The following is a 20,283-nucleotide window of genomic DNA, read 5'->3' as shown; positions in this document are numbered from 1 at the left end:
TATTTTTTAACAGAGTATTGCAAGCATTATCATATTTTTATTGAATAAAAAATGAATATTTTTGATATTATCAGTGTTCTATAATCGATTTGCAGTTATTGAATTCATGATGAATTCATAAATTATTGTAGATAAAATTTGTCTTCCTGCTATTTCTCATAATGGTAGAATGCGAAAACTAGCGAAATTTTTGTATAAAATTGATACTGAATGATTATACTTAATTATGACAATATTGCAGGGTAAACGAATGTTTTCTAATCTATTGTTAAATGTTGATAGTTTTACATAAACAACGATTTATATCTTTATACTTGCATGCAAATAATTTAAACTTATTATCTATTTTATTGTACAGATTTCATTACAATATATTACCATGTAAAATAAATTATAGCTACATATATCTGCTAGATAATAATCTTGATATTCATTTTTCCGCACGCGAGACCAGATACTTAAATAGAAAAAACTCCTTTTAATTTTGCTAAAAAATATTTTAATTGTACTTATTTATAAATATCTACAGCTTTCTTTTTCCTAAAACTTTTTCTAATCTATCTATTCCATCTCAATCCGAGTATATTGCGCGCCTAAAAGAAAAGTATACTATATATGCAGAATTCATATCAAAGATTGCTAAATTTCACTTACAAATTTTTAAATTTAAGAATAAATAAATTTTAATTTTTAACTTTTAATGTGATATATTATAAAAAATAAATGCCAGGAAATATATTTACCGTTACGAAAACAGCAGTCGCCGTCTCTGTAACACGACTTAAAGCTTCATCTGGTGATGGCTTGGCAGAATTCGAAAGCACCACGTACACTTGTAAAGCATCATTTATTCGTCTGTCTAAGAATAGCCAAGTCTCTTTGTGATCTTCACTAGCATCTTGCAGCATGTACAACTCAGTGGCCTTGTAAATGGTCGCTAATATCATTCTCCTGGTGTACCAATTGATCTAATCAAAGTAATGTGCTATATTTAAACAGCACTTCTAAACAATGTTTTATTTTCTTAACAAATAAATGTCAGCGATACGACTTACATCGACAGACCTGTCGCCGGCATAATAGCAGATATCGTCGACTAAAGTTAATAAATTCGCTAAAGCAGTCGGTACGTTTGGTGGTAAAGTCATAATAGCTAATGCCTGTGGCCAAGTCTTTTTATAGGGAATCACCATTCTTAATCGTGTCTCCACGGCATCTCGAATTTGCATTTCTGGCGCCTTCTGTGGGCTCGAAGGATCCGCTTCAATGGCTAACGTTTCTTTTTCTAGCATCTGATTCAATTCGCGATTGCACATAGAATAAAAATGCTGCACTAAAGCTGCACCACCATTTGGAAAGAGTCCGTGTATTACGCCCGGATATCCGATTGACTCGGCACCTTTGGCATCATAATTTTCGATTATATCATGTTGTTATGTCATTTTTATATTAAAAGGTTACACAAAGTGGCAAAGTATTAATATTAAAAATACAAACTTATATTATTGAATATAAAATATGAAATATATTTCTAACATATATTTCGGAAATTTTTATTTTTGAACAAGCGTTTCAAGTATTTTTCCGTCTAAAAAGCTTTTTAATCTAACTTACGGATCAATATTATAAGTATATTATCAATATATTGATAACTAATTTTTTTAAATGGATAACATAACACATAAAAAGAATCATAAATCGTATTACCAGCACTGATAGCCTGTTGGCTCCATCCCATATCAGGAACAAATTTTAGAGATGCACCAAGTATTTTTGTTTTAATATTTTTCTCATATTCTTCATCACTCTCCTCGTGTATAGATTGTTGCGGTTCTGTCTTTTTATCGCTATCATTTTCAGATTGATCAACCAGCAAAGCTCTGGAAGTCCATAAACGTCTAAAACCTAGTAAAATCAATATCTACCTTTAAAATTATCTACATATTAAATATAGTATATATGTAATGTTTTATATTACAACATACACATATAAGAATTCATTTCAATCACATAACAGACATTAAGATATTAATCAATAAAACAAATGTGTTAAAAAATAGTTTTTTATTAAATCTTAGATAATTTACAACTTTATAATAGCAAAAAATTTTATGTTTAATTATATATATATATGGCTCATACCATAAAATTAGCATTACATCATTATTAATTATGATAATCTTGATTGGTTTCATACTTTTATTCCGTTATCGTATACAATGGGAATTCTTTGTCAGCATCTATACATTCATTAACCCGGATAAGAATACTTTCCATTACATCCAAACCATTTATCGCTTGATAACAGAAAGAAATTTTTTCTGGAAGTGGCATCACTGGTAATTGTTCACCACCGACGGTCAACGTGACTTCCGCATGGGCCTTCTTCATCTCATTATAATTGTGTATTTTATTATAATCCTTTTTTTGTTGCTCTAAGTCTTTTATCTTCACTTTCCAATGCACTCTACATAAATCTATTCCCTCTCTCAAGGGATTCAAATAATCATTTTTTAGCACATCTGTAATACTCCAAATACCCGTTTCATTGTGTTTATCTCTAATAAACAAGAATCTTAGTAAGTTCAATGCAGTAATAACTTCGTCTGATATCTCCACTAAATCCGTCGAACTTCCGTATGGCAAATTACAAATCTTTTTCATTATCAACTCCAAACTCTTTCCTAGAAACTGGGGATTTCGTGGAGTCGAGTTGAGACAATCAATGATAGAAGATTTAAATATATTAATGATCAAGCTCAATAAACCAGAATGATCACTAATTTCGTACAAATATAAGATAACAGAAAATCTAGCTTCCATATTGAATAGCTCGATATATTTTTGAAAAATGTGTAATGCTTTTTTTCGTTTTGTATCTTCATTACAGTAAATCATTACTTTAATAATTGGCTTAAATAAATCTGAATATATTTTTAGTTCCAACACTTCAGAATCTATAGATCGAGGTGAGATATGGCTTATAATAGTTTCCATGAAAATTAATCCATTCGAGATTACTATGTCTTCCTCTTTGCAAAACAAAATTTCAAAAAAATATGCGCATGTTTCAAAAATGTAATAAGGACTATAAATTTGTGGTGCTTTTTTCCGATAGTCTTTGTTGGTAAATATGTAACAATAAAAGTTAGCATAGGCCAAATCCGATACATTATCACTTGATTCGAAAAGCATACTACGTTTATAACTTTCAGTGTATAAATGTCCATCTTGCACTTTGTTGTGAATGATATTTCTACGACGTTTGCTAACAATGTTCAAAAAATATAATATATCTTCAGTCAGGTAAAATGACAATGTTATTATTTTCTCTGAGAATTCTTTATATGTCGCTTCTTCAACAATGTTCTTGTTCCAGTAGTAGAAAGGCTTCTCGAACAATGAAATGAGAAAGCTCAAAAGATAATCCCCAAACAGTGATCCTTCCTCGAGTTTAGAGTTGATCTTCACTGCTTCTTGCACCAATGGTTCCAAGAAAGATATGATTTCTTTGTATACATTCACAATTCTATTGCTATCAGCGTCGTGCAATGATGTTAAATCCTCGATGTATGACTTGAGGGTATTGATGCACCACTCAATAGTCTTGCCCTTGTCCTGCATTTTCATCATACATATACCTAGTGGTTCCAAGATGGTACAGAATTTGATATCGTTATCCGAACATTCTATCTGTTCTAGGAATTCCAGTACAGTTTCCATAGGATTACATCTCTCTGCTATGATGTTTAATATATTCTTGCAACATTCAAATAGTTCTTGTCCAGATTGCGAATTAGATTCCGTGAGATAAGTAGCGGTGACAGATACAATCTCGCTTACAGAGTCCTCGATTACTTTATTGTTCTCCGTCATAAAAAGTTTCAGAGCTTCCTTAGGCTTATGATCCTCCAAGAAATCGGTGAAGCGCTTGATGAATATTTGCGACATTTTTCCGGTTACGAAATAGATTTTTTAAACATAGATAGCCGACAAGAAAACACGTACACAGGCAAAATCGTTCTCCAAAAAATATTTTTCTCTATATATGTGCGTATATATTTTATATTTTCAAATATATTGCTTTCTTCTTTCGATTAATTATTAACTATGTTTTTGTTTCTTGCGATTAAATAGATGAAGTAGATGTATATTTCTTCTCTCTTCATCCTCTGGACACTCTGGAAACACTGGACACGACAAAATACCGCGTAGCTTGCAAAAATGTTTTTGTGAGTGAGGTTACAAATACTCGCACAAGATCAGGGTATGTATATATTCTCATCGCACAGCTGATGCGAGAGAGAGAGAAAGAGAGAGAAAGAGAAAGAAAGCTTCAGTTGCTATATTTTTATTCTCGACATAAAAGAATATTTACGAGCAGAATTTAATGACGCGATTGCAACCGACGAGTAATCGTGACAGCAACTGAAATTTTTTTTCGTAAAAAGAAAATAAATAAATGCAAAAGAAGAAGAAGAAAAGAACAAAAATCGATAGCAGAGCAGTGACACGGAAAAAATTATTTCAACATACTACGAGCAAGTCGCTAGAATTCGCTTACCATCGGCTAATGGAAATCTGCTTCGTGCCGAACGAAAAGAATTAAGCATCGCCATATCGCCAGTTGAATTAGATATTAAATGTTATTAATTACTGAATAATCAAATGAACCGCGTGCGTTCATATTATTATTGTTTCCGTAGCGTGTTCGAATTTCGCGTAGTGGTTTCACACTCCGTGTAACATATATTAAGATCGCCACAATTTTCGTAATGCACTATAAATGAGAATTAGGTTATATATCGCATAGATATATAGTATATTAGATACATTACAACAACTTGGAATGAGGATGACGCATATTTTGATCAATGAAGAAATACATCATATAATTCATTAGTGCGCAATGAATATCGTTGGAAATATTGAAAGATAAAAACTGAGGTGAAAAACCTAAAGGTTTATTCTCTCGAACTCTTTCATAGTGCATCGTTGATTGGTTGTATCTTACTATTACGATGAATGAATACACATTAATGTCGTATTATTGGAACCGTCTGCTAGGTTTTTTATATATTTGCGAATTGTACAGTGGAATTGTATTATTTGTCTTTTAACCTCAGATTTAGATGCTGCTGTGTCCGAGATCAAATGCGGTTTGAAATGCGTGATTTTATTGTAATGTTTAATTATACCAAATAGAAAAAATACAATCCACGAATTAAAGTTATTTTAAAATGAATGACTCGGAGAAGGAAAATTACGTGACATTTGGTGTTTCTCTCGAACCTTTGGACGAAGGTTCGTATGTGATGTGTAAATTAATTTTATGTAGAAGTTTATATTGTCTGATAGATTTATTATCGTATCTTTCTCTTTTACAGAAAATATTCCACGAAAAAAGCCTGTTACAATCGAAGATCAATACGCTTGCGATGCCCAAGGTAGACGTAGATTTCATGGAGCGTTTACGGGTGGTTTTTCAGCGGGATACTTCAATACTGTCGGCACTCGCGATGGCTGGAGACCGCAGCACTTCAAGTCTTCAAGAAGTAGTAAGGCGGACAACGTTATTCAGCGACCAGAAGATTTTATGGATGAAGAGGATACGAGTCTTTTCGGGATTGCTCCTAAAGGAATACAAGCTACTAGCGATTATATTGATCATGGACAGAAGGGAAAAAAGAGAGAAAGGATAAGTCAAGACAATAATGGACCTATCCCTGGTGCTCCTGTCTTAAAGGAACTTTTAAAACCTGTCAAGTTAGTATTTGCAAAAACTAATAATTGTGATCTCTCTGCTATTGTTAAGTAATTATTTGTCATTTTTAATTGACTGGAGAATTAATAGTGCACCGACTATTTATCAATATATTTAATTTTTATTTATATATATTTATACATTTAGAGATTCAAAGCTATATTAATCTTTGGTATTGCTTGTGATTGCAGAGAAACAGTGGGTATTGTCCTGCTCAAGAAGATGGGTTGGAAACCTGGTCAGGGTGTAGGTTCCAGACTCACAAAGAGAGAAAAGCAAAAGATAAAGCAACGTAATGAAAAGTTAAAATTAATAGAGGAAAATCCTGAAATGGCAGGGAGCAATTCAGAGGATTCGGATAATAATTCTACTAATATTACTTTCGCACCTGATGATTATGAGCCATTCAGGTGTAAGCCAAAGGACAATTATTTTGGCATCGGTTATTCGGGTCTAGACAGACGGAAAATTCTCTCCGGTCATATCAATCTATTCGATACTCCAGCGTTTTGCGTTCAAGATAAAAATAAGAAACTATCGATTCATGGCCAAGCATTTGGGGTTGGTGCGTTCGAAGCCGATGACGAAGATATATACGAAAGAGAAGATATGTCGCGTTACGATTTTGCCTTGGACCCCGAGCGTAAGACGAAGACAAGATGGTCGCAGGACGCTCCGACTAGCTCGCAAACCGATCGCTTGGACGGTTTCGTTCGCGCGAAGGAAAGATTAGCGAGCAAGAAAATCTTCAAACCGCCAGAATTGCCAAAGAATTTCCTGCCAGTGCACGCTGTTAGGAAAAGCAGATTCTATCCGCCAATTGCAATTCCGGTGAAAAATGGCAAACGCAGAGAGCCATTGAACGCCATAGATAGAGCACGGATTTTAGAAGATCCCAATGAATGTTCAAAGAAGCCATCATCAAAAATATCTGTTGCTTCGAATATCATTTCGAATACTTTAAATTTACATGGCAAGCAGCAAACGGAGGAAAGAAGGAAATTGGAGAATCAACAGACAACAACAGGCAACTCATGGCTAGATAAATTAAATGCTCAAAACTTTGTCAAAGGTGATATTATAGGTCTTCAGGATGACACGGGTAGCTTGAAAACATTAGAAGATTTCAAAAAAACTGCTTCTGCATCCATATGTTCGAGAGCGGAAATGTCGACGGAACGTGACTCCTCGAATAAAAACGAAAGAAACGCAAAATTGTTCTCATCCGATCCGGACAAACAGAGACGATTCGAGCGATATCTTATTTTCTTTAAAAACGATGAAAGGAATAAACTCGAGACTATTCAACCATTTTCCATGACCGATTGGGAGAGAGAACAAGAACGTACGGAATTCGAACAAGCGGCAAAGCTGGAGCAGTCGAATAATTATATGGTGGACAAGTTTATACATAGCGCTAATGCTGATCACACGATGGACGAGACGGATCCGGAGAAGGATATAAAGGAAGCAGTGAAACTGAAAATGTTTGGCAAACTTACGCGAGAGCGAAGCGAATGGAAGCCCGCGAATATTGTTTGCAAGAGATTCAATATTCCCGAACCGAAAGTCGGTTGCGCTCCGGTCGCGACGGATCGGAAATCGGCGAAATTCTCCGTTTTTGATTCCTTAGATTGGTGTAATTCATCCAAGTTCACGAAAGCTACAGAACAACAGCGAATACAAGTGGAAGAAGAATCTCTACTGTCAAAGAAAACGAAAGAGAATGCAAACGAAGTAATTTCTGATACTGATAATATTTCGTCGAATGATTATCAATCTTCAGAATCCGTCTCCGAGAAATTTAAAATCTTCGAAGCTTCCTACGAGAAAGTTTTCGGCAAGGGTATTCTTTCCACAGGATCGGAAAATGCTAAACAAGACGTGAGCGATAATTTAAAGGATAAAACAATCGAAGAAGTAGGAAATAAGCAAGAAATTAGTATCGGATCGGTAACTGTAGTTAAAGATCAATCAAATGAGAAGAAGGATCTATTTAAGGCAATTTTTCTTAGCAGCAGCGAAGATTCCGAGGACAGCGAATCGGAAGAAAATGTTGACAACGAAACGGTCAAGTCGATCTTAATCGGGAAAGATCCGAAAGAAATAAACACCCAAAGAAATACGTCACCGCCGCGCGGTATCTTCGCAAAATTGGATCTTGATAGCTTGGTAGCGCATCCAAAACAGATTAATGACGAAAGTACAGCTTCCAAGATTTCGGAAACTAGTTTATCAACGTCTGATGAAATACGAAAAAATCTCGCGGATTGTAACGATGTAATCGATGCTGCGGAGGCCGCGATACCACCAGATATGTACGGTCCGATTCTGCCACAAAGGTTGTTAAAGCAGGAAAGTATTACGATAACAGAGGCCGGCAGCACGAACCAATCGCTAAAACCAGAATTTCGTAGTATCGTGGTATCAAAGACTGCGGATTCGATACCCGGCGGGAAATGGGTAGAACGGGACAAGGCGAAAAAATTAAAGAAAGAAAAAAAGAAGCATAAACATAAAGATCATAAGAGCCCCAAGCATAAGAAGAAATCTAAGAAAGAGAAACGTTCGAAACATTAATTTCTGTTTATTTTTATCCCTAATTCCAAGCTTCATATTGTTGAAACGGTTTATGAATGTTAAAATAATTGTACATAAAAATGTTCGAGCTTCTAAAACTCACGCTCCACCAGAACCGTATTATTTTATAGTGAATTTCATTAAACATATATACACTTATTTTTCTATATATATGGTAGGCACATCTGTAATATAGACTGAGAATATATATTTGAATTGAGTTCTATATTTAAATGTCTTATGTAAGTAAGATTTAAAATTATTAGCTAATTTTTTTGAAATACAGAAGATAACAAAGGTTTTATTATATATTGAATTTGTATAAATGAAGACACTTTATTCATAGATGCTGCTGGTTGCGCGAAATGCAATATTAGCTGTTCGTTTTCGTTATAAAAACTGGTAGTGAAAACTTTCTGATGCAAATGGCTTTAAAATAAATCAATAACTCCTAGATACAGCCCCAGGTAACTTTATATATTATATTTTCCAAATGATTGCGTATTATACACGTGTATAAGGATATGTACATATGGTTTACATTCACTTATGGTCATGCACGGATCGTTTTCGATTTGCGTGCTTTTCTGTGAAAAAATTACATAAAGCGAATGAATTAAATAGAGACTACTTAGGTATACTGGATATTAAGACGACATAGATGGCAAGGATTAAATAAATCTATTGTATTCTCGATATGCAAGAATACACGTATATATGTATTTTTCTATTCTTTGCAAAAACTTAAACGTAGACTCTTTATATATACCATCTGGATATTCATCATATGTAGATATGTACCCTAAGCGTACGTAATTTTATGCATACCTGATACCGACTATACTCTCTCTGAGTATACAGTATGTAAATACGAATTTGAGCAGTCTGCCTTTTTATTATATTATCAAATGTAATACTATATTTTCGGGAAACAATAATCGTGATGTTTAGATAAAATATTAAATCCTTTAGTATAAAATTGCACATACGAGATTATTAATCTGATGTAATGGAATTCCTAGAAGCAGGTCTACTGGAATTACCAGATCCAGTTTTTTTCTCTACACTGAAAAGATATCGCAACATGATTATCTTCACTTTTTAATGAATTTGTATATTTTTAACACATTTATTAAACAATAACTCAATTCTTTTTTTACGTACCTGCTGCTTCTTGAACCTCTTTTGAACATAGCTGTTAACTTTTTCTTCAAATTTTTCTTTTCCATCTTACTGCTTTCATTGATGCTAGTTTCAGAACCAGATGTCTGTCAAGTATTCGATTATTTTAATTAAATTATGTTTTATACGAATAAAAAAATGGTTTCAAATATTTAAATCTTTTCTTGCCTGGAGCGAGTAGTCGGTCATGTTCGGGTCATCTACACTAGACGATTTAGTTAACTTGTGTGTTAATTTTCGTATTATCCCTTTACCATATTTTTTGTCTCGGTCTAACATTTCGCTCTTTGTCGATCCTCCGGAAAGACGGCTAAACAATAGTAACAATAGTAAACTTTATTTAAAAGTATTTGCTATTTTATCAATGTTACGAGTATGAATCGAAAAGTATGTAATATAAATATATAATATGTAATATTCGGTATACCTGTCTACGCTGGAATCTCTCTGTAAACTAGCTCCGCGAGAATCAATTTCCGATCCCTCCAACGATTGCATGCTCGACAAGTTGCTATCGGTGCCCCAAATAGCTGGAGACTAAATTTTTTTGGATGCAAAAGTGAGTAATTATTATCGAGAAGAGATTTCAATAATAAATTATCAAATTTTGAATTATAATTTTATAATGGATGCTGCATATATATATATACATAAATTTATTTAGGCATAGAATTGTATTTAGAATCGAAATTTAGTTCAGTATAGTTATAAAAAATTACACTACTAATAAATATATAAAAAATTATATTTGCATGCGACGCATTTATTTCATACAAAAGAATTAGATATTTCTCATATTTCATGAAAGATTTTTCTGTATATGAAACAGCTTGTACTCACCTCCTGACGCCCAGATGTTTGTTCCAAGGAGAGACTCTTTCTCTTTAAACGTGGTTTAGTGCGATTCAATATCATTCCTTTTCCTGGATCGCTCTCTACTGACGTTGATCTATAGATCAGCAAAAATGTAATATTTTTTTGTATTCTCGAAAATTTGCAAGAGAGATATATGATCGAATATATAAACAACTACAAAGCTCACCTCTTTCCCATTTTTTTCAATCGCGTTGCATTCGTTTCATCTGCCATTTTCTTCGATTCTTTAAGTTCCTTTGCTACGCCCATTAATTTTTTAATAGTATACTCTAATTTTTCTGTTCTTTCTCCGAGTATTGATGTTCCAACTGCAAATGTTTGTGTATAATTTAATTTAATATCATAATTTTAATATTATTTAATATTTAATATATTATAATTTAAAATAATCTTATTATAATATTATAGATAAATGCCTTTTACGTCGTTCTTCGTTTCTAACATTGGTGACGATTCTCTTGATTTTGGCCCCTGAAAAGTGTAAGAAGAAGGCATTTATAATTATAAATATTTATATTGATTATATATATATTAATTATACGAATGTTCATATTTATGCCTTTAATCGTCTTGGCGGAGTTGGTGTATATGTATCGGGCGTTCCATTTTCTGTTATATTAGTATTTAATTCAGGAAACAATTGTAGTAAATCCTGAACTTGTTGCATAAGAATATTGATGTTGCGCAGCTCAGTTTGCTCCAATTTACATTTGTTTAATATCACTTCTTTGAGTTCCTGTCTCTCCTTTTCGTGCCGCTCTTTCTCGCGTCTCATCTTCTCATTACTCGTTCTTAATTTCGCATGCGCGTCCCTCAGCTCAAGTAGATCACATTGCAGCTAGATCGATCATTACAGTCGCGATTAAGGAAATAAGAATTATTGTCTCTATTTTTTAATAATTATATTTTAAAATATACTCTCAAATGTTTAAATTAGTAATAGATTATCTAAATTATACCTCCAATAATTTTTTCTTATTCTCTTCCTTTTCTTCGTCGAATACTTTCTTTAATTGATCTTGTCTCCTTTTATTTTCAAGTCGCTCTTTACTACGTTCTCTCTCTATCTGTAAATTAGCATTCGCAGATGTGTAAAAAATCTGCGAATTGACTATGTTGTCTGATTTATGCATTAAATAGTGCTAATCCTTACTTCAAACAATGTTTGCCGCAAATCTCGCGCTAACGTTGCCGTTTCCTGTAGCAATCTTTGATGTTCTTCTCTCTCTTTTTGCCAAGCTAACTCCATTCGCACTTTTAATCCTGGAATTTTCGAACGTCCGCTTGTAAGCAATCGCTCCTCCTCCAACTGCAATTGCAAGAAATGAATATGAATATAAGCAGATTTGCAAATGTATTATTTACATTTATTTATTTTTTAATTACCTCATTAATTCGGGATTGCAATTCGGAGACTTTAACGTGACTAGCAGATTTTTCCGAAACCAATTCAGCCTTTAATCTGGAAGCTTCCAATCTTGTTTCAGAAAGTTCATCTTCCATGCAACTGATTTGTTTTTCTAGCACCAGCACATTAGCTCTAGATGATTCTTCATCCTTAAAGAACAGAAAAATTTATATATAAAATTATTTTTCTATATTAACATAACATCAACTATATATATTATATATGTTATATATATAACATAATATTTCATAAATATAATAATTAAATCGATAATATAGTTGATGTTATGTTAATATAGAAAAATAATTTTACGCGAAAAGAATTGTCAATATTAAAAAATTTTAACATAAGATACACAAAGAAGCATCTTGATGTTAAATTGCATCATTAACTGCTTACCTCGTCCGACTTTCCAGAGGATGCATTGGATAGTCTGCCTTGTCTCGTGGACTTTAGCTCGCCTATAGTTTTCTGCGCGCCTTCCAACATGTGTTTATAAGTATCACGTTCGCGTTTGTATCGTGATAATTGATTTTGGATTGCCTGTATCTCATCGTTGATCGCTGTAATCCTGTGCTCGTAGCGCATTTTACATTGCGCCAAGTCCGCTTTCTTGGCTTTCTCCATATTTGTCAAAGCATTCTTTAATTTTCGAATTTCAGATTCCAATGCCGTAGTATCGGGTGTTAATACTTGATGAATTTTTGATACTGCTTCGTAATCTTTCAATTTTGCGGATAAGTCGTCATTCTACAAATTAGAATAATAGAAATTTATATTTATAAAATAAGCATAAGAGAAAGAAACAATATATAAAAGCAAGAAGATATGTGGAATGATGAGGTTTCATGTATTCTCGAAGTAACGGGAAATTAGATATAATACATACTTACCATTTTCCTTACATCTTCCAATCGTTCCAATAAAGTGGCATTTTCTTTCTTTAATGTATTAATTTCATCATTTAATTCTACCACAATAACTTTATTCGGTAACTGATTGTTACGGATTTGGCTCTAAAATTATGAACCAAAAAAAAGAGAGTTTTGAATGAGATTTGTAATAATGTATAACATTTAATTAATAATAAAGCTTATATACCTCTAGAGCAGATTTCTCTAATCGCCACTCGTTTTCTCTCGTTTTCATCGAGTTACGTAACTCATCAAGTTCTGTTTGAATACTTTTGAAATCATTTTTATACTCCGAACATTTGCTATAATAAAACGTAAGATTAAATGAAGAAAGTTACACGAAGCATTGAATATTGTTGACAGTAAATTCTTACTCCTCACACAGTTAGTGTCGAATTGCTGTTTACCTATTCAAAGATTCATTTTCTCTTTCAAGTTGTAGCTTTGAGTTCATAAGCTCTTGATATTTGTTAGTTAGAGTCTCTTGATCTTGTTGTTGTTTTTTAATATCATTCTCGAGATCTGAAAATTTTATCACATGTAATAAGTTTAGAGGACCAATTTAAAAGTAAAGAAATAAAATTCAGAATAAAATATTTAATATAATATTTTTTGATACTGTACTTAAAATTTTCTCATTGTAAATCTGTTTCATCTCATTTATGCGCTTCGTATTTTGCCCGGCTTTTTCTAAGGAAGCTATTTTTTTCTTGAGTGCCGTTATTTCGATTTCTTTCGCTTCTTTCTCATTGCCAAGTTGTGATGTTAATTTTTCACTTTCTTGTTTAAGCTCCGCAATTTCTGCACTTAGATCTGTGATTTTTGTTGATGTGGTAGATTTTGAATTCTCTAATTCTTTCTTCAAACGTTTCACCTCAGCATCGAGTTTAGTTTTTGTCTGTTCTAGCTATTTTTACCGAAACAAATAAAACACGATTGCGTCAGATATATCTGAGAGAATATATTATACATATATAGGATAATAATCAAAATTTTTAATATACTATTACTATAAGAAAATATTAGATTACATATTAAAATAAAAAAAAATTTACTTACAGATGTTATAGATTGCGACATTTTTGATTCTTTTTCATTATACGATGACAAATCATTCTGTAATCGTTTATACTTTTCTTGCTCTTGTGATAGTTTATCTTTTAAATCATTTATTATTTCTTCCATCTTTGTAGTATTTTTCTCCGATGACTTAGCAGTTTCTATAGTAAAAAAATTGTATTCACATATACATATATACAAATGTATATACAGTGCATAAATAAAAATATTGAATATTTATTGAAGAAACCGCGAAATTTTATAATTAGATTACAGATATAATGTAAGTTTTACCGAAGTCTTTTTTTAGTTGTACAACCTCATTATAAATTTTTAATTTCTCAGCTGATAGCGACAAGAGTTTCGATTTCAACTTTTCTTTCTCTTCCAAAAGCGCTAATTTCTCTTTGTCCCACGCTTTTCTTTCAGCTTCTCGTAAAATAGTTGCTTCGTCTAACTTTTTTTTCACTGTAATAGAATTTAGATATTAGATACGTTTAATCATCTTGTATAATTCTAAATTTTGATTGATTTACCATTTTGTAAATCCAAATTTTTAGTATCTTCTACTTTTGCATTTGATTGAACTTTTTTCTTTTCTTTCTCACTGGCCAATTCTTTTATAGCAGACTCGAGTTTTTCTTTAAGCAGTTCATGTTCCTTTAGAAGTTTATCGTACTTTAAATTATTAACTTTCAGCTTCACATCCGGTATATCCACATTATGTCCGTTTTTAATGTTGGAGAAGAGATTCAGCATGTCTTCTAAAGTGTTAGTAATCGTTCAGAATATTAATATGAAATGTGTTTGATTTTAGCAAAATTTATAAAAGTACAACATTCGACAAACCCATTTCCTTCTCCATTTCATCAACCATCTTTTTGAGTTGCACTTTTGTTGTGGAGTCTGTTGCTTTCTTTTGCGTTCTCTCCTGAAATGCGTTACTTACTTTTTGCAGAATTTCTTCTGTTTTCTTCATCTAAGATAAGGATAGGAAGATAAGATATAAAGATTTTACAATATAGATGTACAATTAATCTATTAGTGAATATAATTATGTATAGAACACAGAAAACAAAATTGTTTTATATATTTGTTGTTCTTTTAATATTAATTCAATAATATTTTTTTTTAGTTTTTTAATATTACATTTACCTCATCATATTTTTTCTCTAAAGCGGATCGTTCGTTTTCTAATTCTTCAGTTTTGCGTTCTACTTTCCTCAGTTTGAACGACAATATTCGGCAATTTTTGTTTGACTGCTCCAAACTTTTTCGCAAACGGGTATATTCGTCTGCTTGTTCATCCCTTACGTATGAAAATTATATTAGTATAAATAACATATATTGCACTGCGATATGTGAAGTGTAACCATTGGAATTTTGTCGCATTTAAGTATCTCTGTTCCTTACAAACGCGTATGAAAAAATGTGATACAAAATTGACGAAAGAAAAAAAAAGTATAACATTTCACATAGAGCTGTTTAAAAATTCTAAAAAAAGCTTGTGAAATTTTAATGTAATTCTCTCATTGTCTCTTCGTTTATATATCTTTTGAGTCCCGTTTGCAAAAAATAAATGTGATCCCACAAAAAGCAAAAAATAATAAAAAATTTATTAATTTTACATAAGCTCGATTACCAAAGAAGGATATACCCCACGGTTCCGTATTTGACGAAATACGAGGGTGTCATCGTGTTAGGATCACATACGTCGCAAATCTGTCCAAATCGTCGTCCTGCAACAATCCATATAGCTCATTTTGCAAATGATTTTGATCTTTTTGTTCGAGACACATTTCATTGCCGACATATATAAATTTTCAAATTTTTACATGAAATACAGTTCAATTTTGTATATACAATATTATTTTGCATTGTCCCGTGTATAAAAATATTCGTGTCAATAAAGATTTTAAACATTAAAAATCTTTTTGCAAAAAATGATATACAGCAATAACTTTTATCAAAAGGAACAGAGATACCAATCTTTTGATAAACATGTAAGAAACAATGTTAAAGAACATCAGTTAACAGAGTAATTCATTGTACAGAAACAATAACGAGTCGTACTTCATAATTAGTAACGGTTCAAGTAAAACATTGTCAACATATTAATCACCAATGTAAATTCTGTAATATTAAAGATTGCCATTGTTATAGACGATAATTTTAAAACAAAACTAAAGCTATAGTATTTTTATTAAATTGATTTATCTTACACGTATTATAAAACGATATATATATATAATGAATGTTTTTAATAAAGTGATATATAAAAATGGATGAAATAATGTTATTAAATGTAAAATAATATAGATTGTAATTTTCTGAAAAGTACAACAGATAACATGCGTAATACAACACAAAGCGGAATAGTAGGATACTTAATGGTATTTTTATAGTGCAACGAAATATAATACCTAAAATTATCCTGCAACTCATAAATCTCTTCTTCTAATTGTCTAATTTCCTTTTTCATATCTTCGTTTTCATCCATTAAATTTTCACAAAGGTTTTCTGCCGCCTTAAGTTTCGATCGTAATTCGTCGTGCATTTTGTCCCTTTCACCCCTGTACGGTCTACTAATTGTTTCTTTCTCCAAATTTTTTATCTTTGTCAATAATGCATTTTTCTCTTGTACAAGTGCTAAAATACAAATATGATGTATGATAATTAAATTTAAACAAATTTTTCAAGCACGATGAGCGAGATAAAGGATATTATTTTTAATGTAGAGAAAAAGAATTGTTCTATTTAATGCACCTTTTGCAAACTTGAGAAACTAATACCTTCATTTTTCTTCTGTAGTTTCCCCACTTCGCTCGTCGATGTTTTGTTCGACATTGTCTCCATAGTCGCCAATCGACGCATCAATATCTCGCTCTTTTCTTTCTCCGCCTTCTCGCATCTCGCTCTCATATCATTTAATTGGGACTTCAATTTCTCTATCTCATTCTGCGAGGGGTAGTCATTAATTAATCGGAATTATGTTATTTACGTACTTAATTGTGTTTAATCCTCTCGGTTCTGACTTTTATAAATATAATATATAAATATAACGGTGGGTTTGTATTACAGTAATTCAATACATTTTTATCCGTGCATTCTTATATATGCGAAGATTTCTTTTCTATTATATAAACGAGTCAGATTTAAGAGAAGATTAAAAATATGTATATATTTAATATAAATATCTTATCTGTGTATAGCGAGATTTTTTGAAATCTTTTTTTAAACTTATTTTATATTATACAGAAACGTAACTTCTGATTGTACAGATAGTTAATATCTGGATAAGTTAATTAACATTTAAATGAACTAGTGCATTTAGTAAAAGTTTTTGATGGTATCGCATGTGCTTCATAAATGACAACATTATGAAGCTGGTGTATGTACAAGTGCATACAATGATATACGATGGACGACATTTATTATAATTAATATTAATTGCAAGATAATTCGTGTACGTCAAAGTAACGAGAGCGATGATTGTCTCACCTTCTCGGACTCCTCTCCTTTTACCGTGTCATTATCCAGGCCATCCTCAACCACCTGTTTTGGCGGTGCTGGCCGTGATTTCCTTACCTAAAGTAGTGTGATAAATGAGAGCGCAAAATGGAATTTTATATTTGCTCACTTTTATCATTGAATGTCACTATACTACCGTTTGCTATATAATTAAGTCGGTATAAGACATTTTCATATAAAGAAAAAGTTTACAAGCGTGCGTATGTTTTATTGCGACAACAAAAAGCATTCCATGCACTAGTAATTTAAATAACGAAGGGATACCTGAATTATAAATTCTACATCATTCTCCGAAGTGCCTCCATTGGTATTGCTTATAACATTCTTTATTTGAAGCTTTGCTGGTTTTCTAACATCTATAACAATAGAGTTTAAATCGATATAAAGAAAAAAATTTCATATTAATTATTAACTTTTTAATTAATTAATTTAATATATTATTATCCATATTTTTCGTTTTTATTACTTTCTAATTTGGAAGCATCTTGGGCATCCTTATCTATGGCAGAAAGATCCATTAAGGATGTCCATCCAGTTGTCGCTGCTGATTGCGAATAATTGCTCTTTGCTTCATCTTTCGCCAAATTCGTAGCGGAAGACCACGTCCTTTTGCTCTCGGGGCCGCTTTAACATTTATTCGTGATAAAAGTTAATATAATTTAAAATATATAATTTAAACTTTTAAAACGTATTATAAGATATTAGAGTATTCAAATTTCGAGAAACATGCTAACAATAAATACGCGTTATGTAACAATAAGCACTTTATTCAATCTATGAGAACCTACCGCGATGAATCCAAAGAAAGACTAGGCGAAGAAGACGTGATATCTCCGAGACTGTTTCTTCTCCCGCCATGCTCTTTATAGTCCCTGAAGATCAATTCAAACACATATAATTCGAGATACACGTTTTTTTATTATCTAAAGCTTTCGCTTTCGAAAATTAATACCTGAAACACCGTTTGCAACGCGTTGGCCACCGTACTTGCGGATGAAAACCCAAAGGGCAAAGAGGATCGCCTTTCTTAGATGAATACATAGAGTGCATTCTGTGTACAAATGTCTTTTTTTTTTCAATTGTACATTTTTATACCATTTGCATTTAAAATTAAACGATTGTATATTTATCTTTTCGAGTAAAAAAGAAAGATAAGAGCAAATAAAAAGTATGTTTAATTATTTCTATAATTAATCTAATATAAGAGAAATATTTTTATGTCTTAAAGTTTCCTCACAGATACAGCTAACATATTTTTATTTATCTTATCTATCATTAATATTATTTAAACGCAAAAAAATTTATAAGCATGAAAAAATTTATATAAAAAAAAGTAAAATATTTTAATTTCCTAACATACTTTTATTAATAATGCATATTTTTCTATTTTCTTGTATACATTTATCTCTTAATTGCATTACATGATTGATTTAATAACATTGTTTACGCAAATGCAATCAGAGAAGAGCAAAAAGAAAAAAAACTGCAACGCGTGTGAGAAAGATCTAAATACAATTGATACGCCACGGGATATATCTCATCAAAAAAGAAAGAGCAAGGATTTTTGACACATTTTTGCGAATTTTAATCATCTTTTAATTCTTATTTTCTTATTCTTAGTTTGTGTTTACATAGGCATCTGTTTAAAATTATTAATGAATTGAAAAAAAAACCAAAGCAAGAATTACATTGTTACGCATCATTAATATCCATCGATGTAAGAATGAAAAAATATATATAATTCAAAGATCATTTCTTCATCTATAACGCATGTGAAAAATCTAAAGTTATTAAATTTACATTGTTTTAAATTTCTATTTTATAAATTATAGTTTCGAAAAATATAATATTATACATATTGCCGAGAAACAAAAAAAAATTGGTACGGAAAATTGTTAATAACATAATGATTTTAATTAGCGAATTCTTTGCCGAACTGTACTATCATCTTTACATATTTTTTGCCATGCATACATACATATAAAAAGCGCTTGGGAACCATGCATATCAGCGATTTATTTATGAAAATTCAATGCCATGTTTTTCTTCTTTTTTTTTTCAATTTCTTATCTACATAAGAAAGAAAGAAAGATTAAAAAGACATTATAAAAAAAACATAGCGTTATACGATCGCGATCTATCAGTAGTCTATATATCTCTTACGCAATCTATTACAATCGATTGTACAATGTTGTTACTTACTGGATCGATATCGATATTAATCCACGAATATAGCAGATCCGACGTGAATGAAATTTATCCTAAGCTATGCCAATCGGTCGGTCAGAAATGGGGGTTCGTTGTCAGGATTTGTTTCATTCTGAATGAACACGGTAATCTCATCGTATTTGCGTAATCGGGCAACACTTGCATCGTTTAAAATAGTCTCTCGCAATCTCGTTTTTTCTGAGAAAGAGAAAATTCGTCTCTACTCGCGGATCTTACGCATCTCTTCTTTTTTTTACGCGTCTACGTAAGATTCCAATGCCGCGTACATCACTAATAGCACTGACACAGCTCCGCTATTACGGGGTTTGTCCGTAGCCGAACTAACTGTGTGCGGGTATATTTTGGACCTACGCCAAAATGTATATTTATCTCTAGCTATAAATATAAGGAAGCGGCGAAATACATTCAAAATTATGCACGCGCGTATATGTATACGTATATATATACACACGCGTATCTGCGAAATGAAATTTTCTCTATTCAATTTTTCACCTTAATTGCGCGAGCAAAAGCAACACGCGGCGAGTGAACTTGAAGAATAGCAGAATTTAAATTCGGTATTATGATAAAAGGAAAGAAAATAGTATTGCACGATCACTGCATGAATGATTATAATAAATAAATAATTATATTAATATAAACTATATTAAAAATTGTTATTTTCAAGCTAAAATAAATATTCACAAAATGCATGTTCACGATGAAAAATATGGCGAAAAGAAAATATATATATATATATA

General features: G+C 31.7%; 3 protein-coding genes across 7 annotated transcripts; 1 reads left to right on the top strand and 2 right to left on the bottom strand.

Annotated features, from left to right (window-relative positions):
* Positions 1-135: 135 nt before the first annotated feature.
* Coq9 (ubiquinone biosynthesis protein COQ9, mitochondrial) lies at positions 136-4,853 on the bottom strand. 2 transcript variants are annotated; one of them, XM_070294943.1, is made up of 5 exons: positions 4,565-4,853; positions 1,708-1,905; positions 1,056-1,399; positions 744-968; positions 136-593 (listed from the first exon to the last, which is right to left on the bottom strand). In XM_070294943.1, exons 1-5 carry the CDS (start codon positions 4,617-4,619, stop codon positions 558-560), a joined length of 858 nt encoding a protein of 285 aa, XP_070151044.1. In that variant the 5' UTR covers positions 4,620-4,853; the 3' UTR covers positions 136-557. The 2 variants fall into 2 exon arrangements, 1 of the variants encoding a protein (XP_070151044.1); XR_011446839.1 differs by lacking the exons at positions 136-593; positions 744-968; positions 1,056-1,399; positions 4,565-4,853 and adding an exon at positions 2,143-4,363 and having other exon boundaries at positions 1,818-1,905.
* On the top strand, positions 3,579-10,203 carry LOC138932780 (G patch domain-containing protein 1 homolog). The gene is made up of 5 exons (XM_070294941.1): positions 3,579-4,050; positions 4,138-4,267; positions 5,127-5,304; positions 5,388-5,766; positions 5,956-10,203. The coding sequence occupies exons 3-5, from the start codon at positions 5,241-5,243 to the stop codon at positions 8,342-8,344; spliced, it is 2,832 nt and encodes a 943-aa protein (XP_070151042.1). The 5' UTR covers positions 3,579-4,050; positions 4,138-4,267; positions 5,127-5,240; the 3' UTR covers positions 8,345-10,203.
* On the bottom strand, positions 8,801-19,958 carry LOC138932779 (uncharacterized). 4 transcript variants are annotated; one of them, XR_011446838.1, is made up of 31 exons: positions 19,517-19,958; positions 19,293-19,384; positions 18,267-18,365; positions 18,103-18,186; positions 17,781-17,938; positions 17,579-17,670; positions 17,285-17,371; positions 16,576-16,741; positions 16,207-16,432; positions 14,939-15,092; positions 14,633-14,762; positions 14,320-14,547; positions 14,078-14,251; positions 13,784-13,944; positions 13,349-13,631; positions 13,132-13,246; positions 12,912-13,026; positions 12,704-12,826; positions 12,210-12,560; positions 11,789-11,959; positions 11,556-11,711; positions 11,362-11,469; positions 10,962-11,240; positions 10,819-10,873; positions 10,569-10,710; positions 10,367-10,475; positions 9,954-10,063; positions 9,695-9,836; positions 9,509-9,612; positions 9,173-9,410; positions 8,801-8,931 (listed from the first exon to the last, which is right to left on the bottom strand). XR_011446838.1 is itself a non-coding variant. In XM_070294938.1 (30 exons), exons 3-30 carry the CDS (start codon positions 18,362-18,364, stop codon positions 9,341-9,343), a joined length of 4,191 nt encoding a protein of 1,396 aa, XP_070151039.1. In that variant the 5' UTR covers position 18,365; positions 19,293-19,384; positions 19,517-19,958; the 3' UTR covers positions 8,801-9,340. The 4 variants fall into 4 exon arrangements, 3 of the variants coding, with proteins under 3 accessions (XP_070151039.1, XP_070151041.1, XP_070151040.1); XM_070294938.1 differs by having other exon boundaries at positions 8,801-9,410; XM_070294940.1 differs by lacking the exon at positions 17,285-17,371 and having other exon boundaries at positions 8,801-9,410.
* Between the last annotated feature and the right edge of the window lie 325 nt (positions 19,959-20,283).

Source organism: Polyergus mexicanus, unplaced genomic scaffold, assembly GCF_030449975.1.
Source record: "Polyergus mexicanus isolate NDT 795.1 unplaced genomic scaffold, iyPolMexi1.0 SCAF_4, whole genome shotgun sequence".
Lineage (NCBI taxonomy): Eukaryota > Metazoa > Arthropoda > Insecta > Hymenoptera > Formicidae > Polyergus > Polyergus mexicanus.
This window is presented reverse-complemented; position numbering and strand designations above follow the sequence as displayed.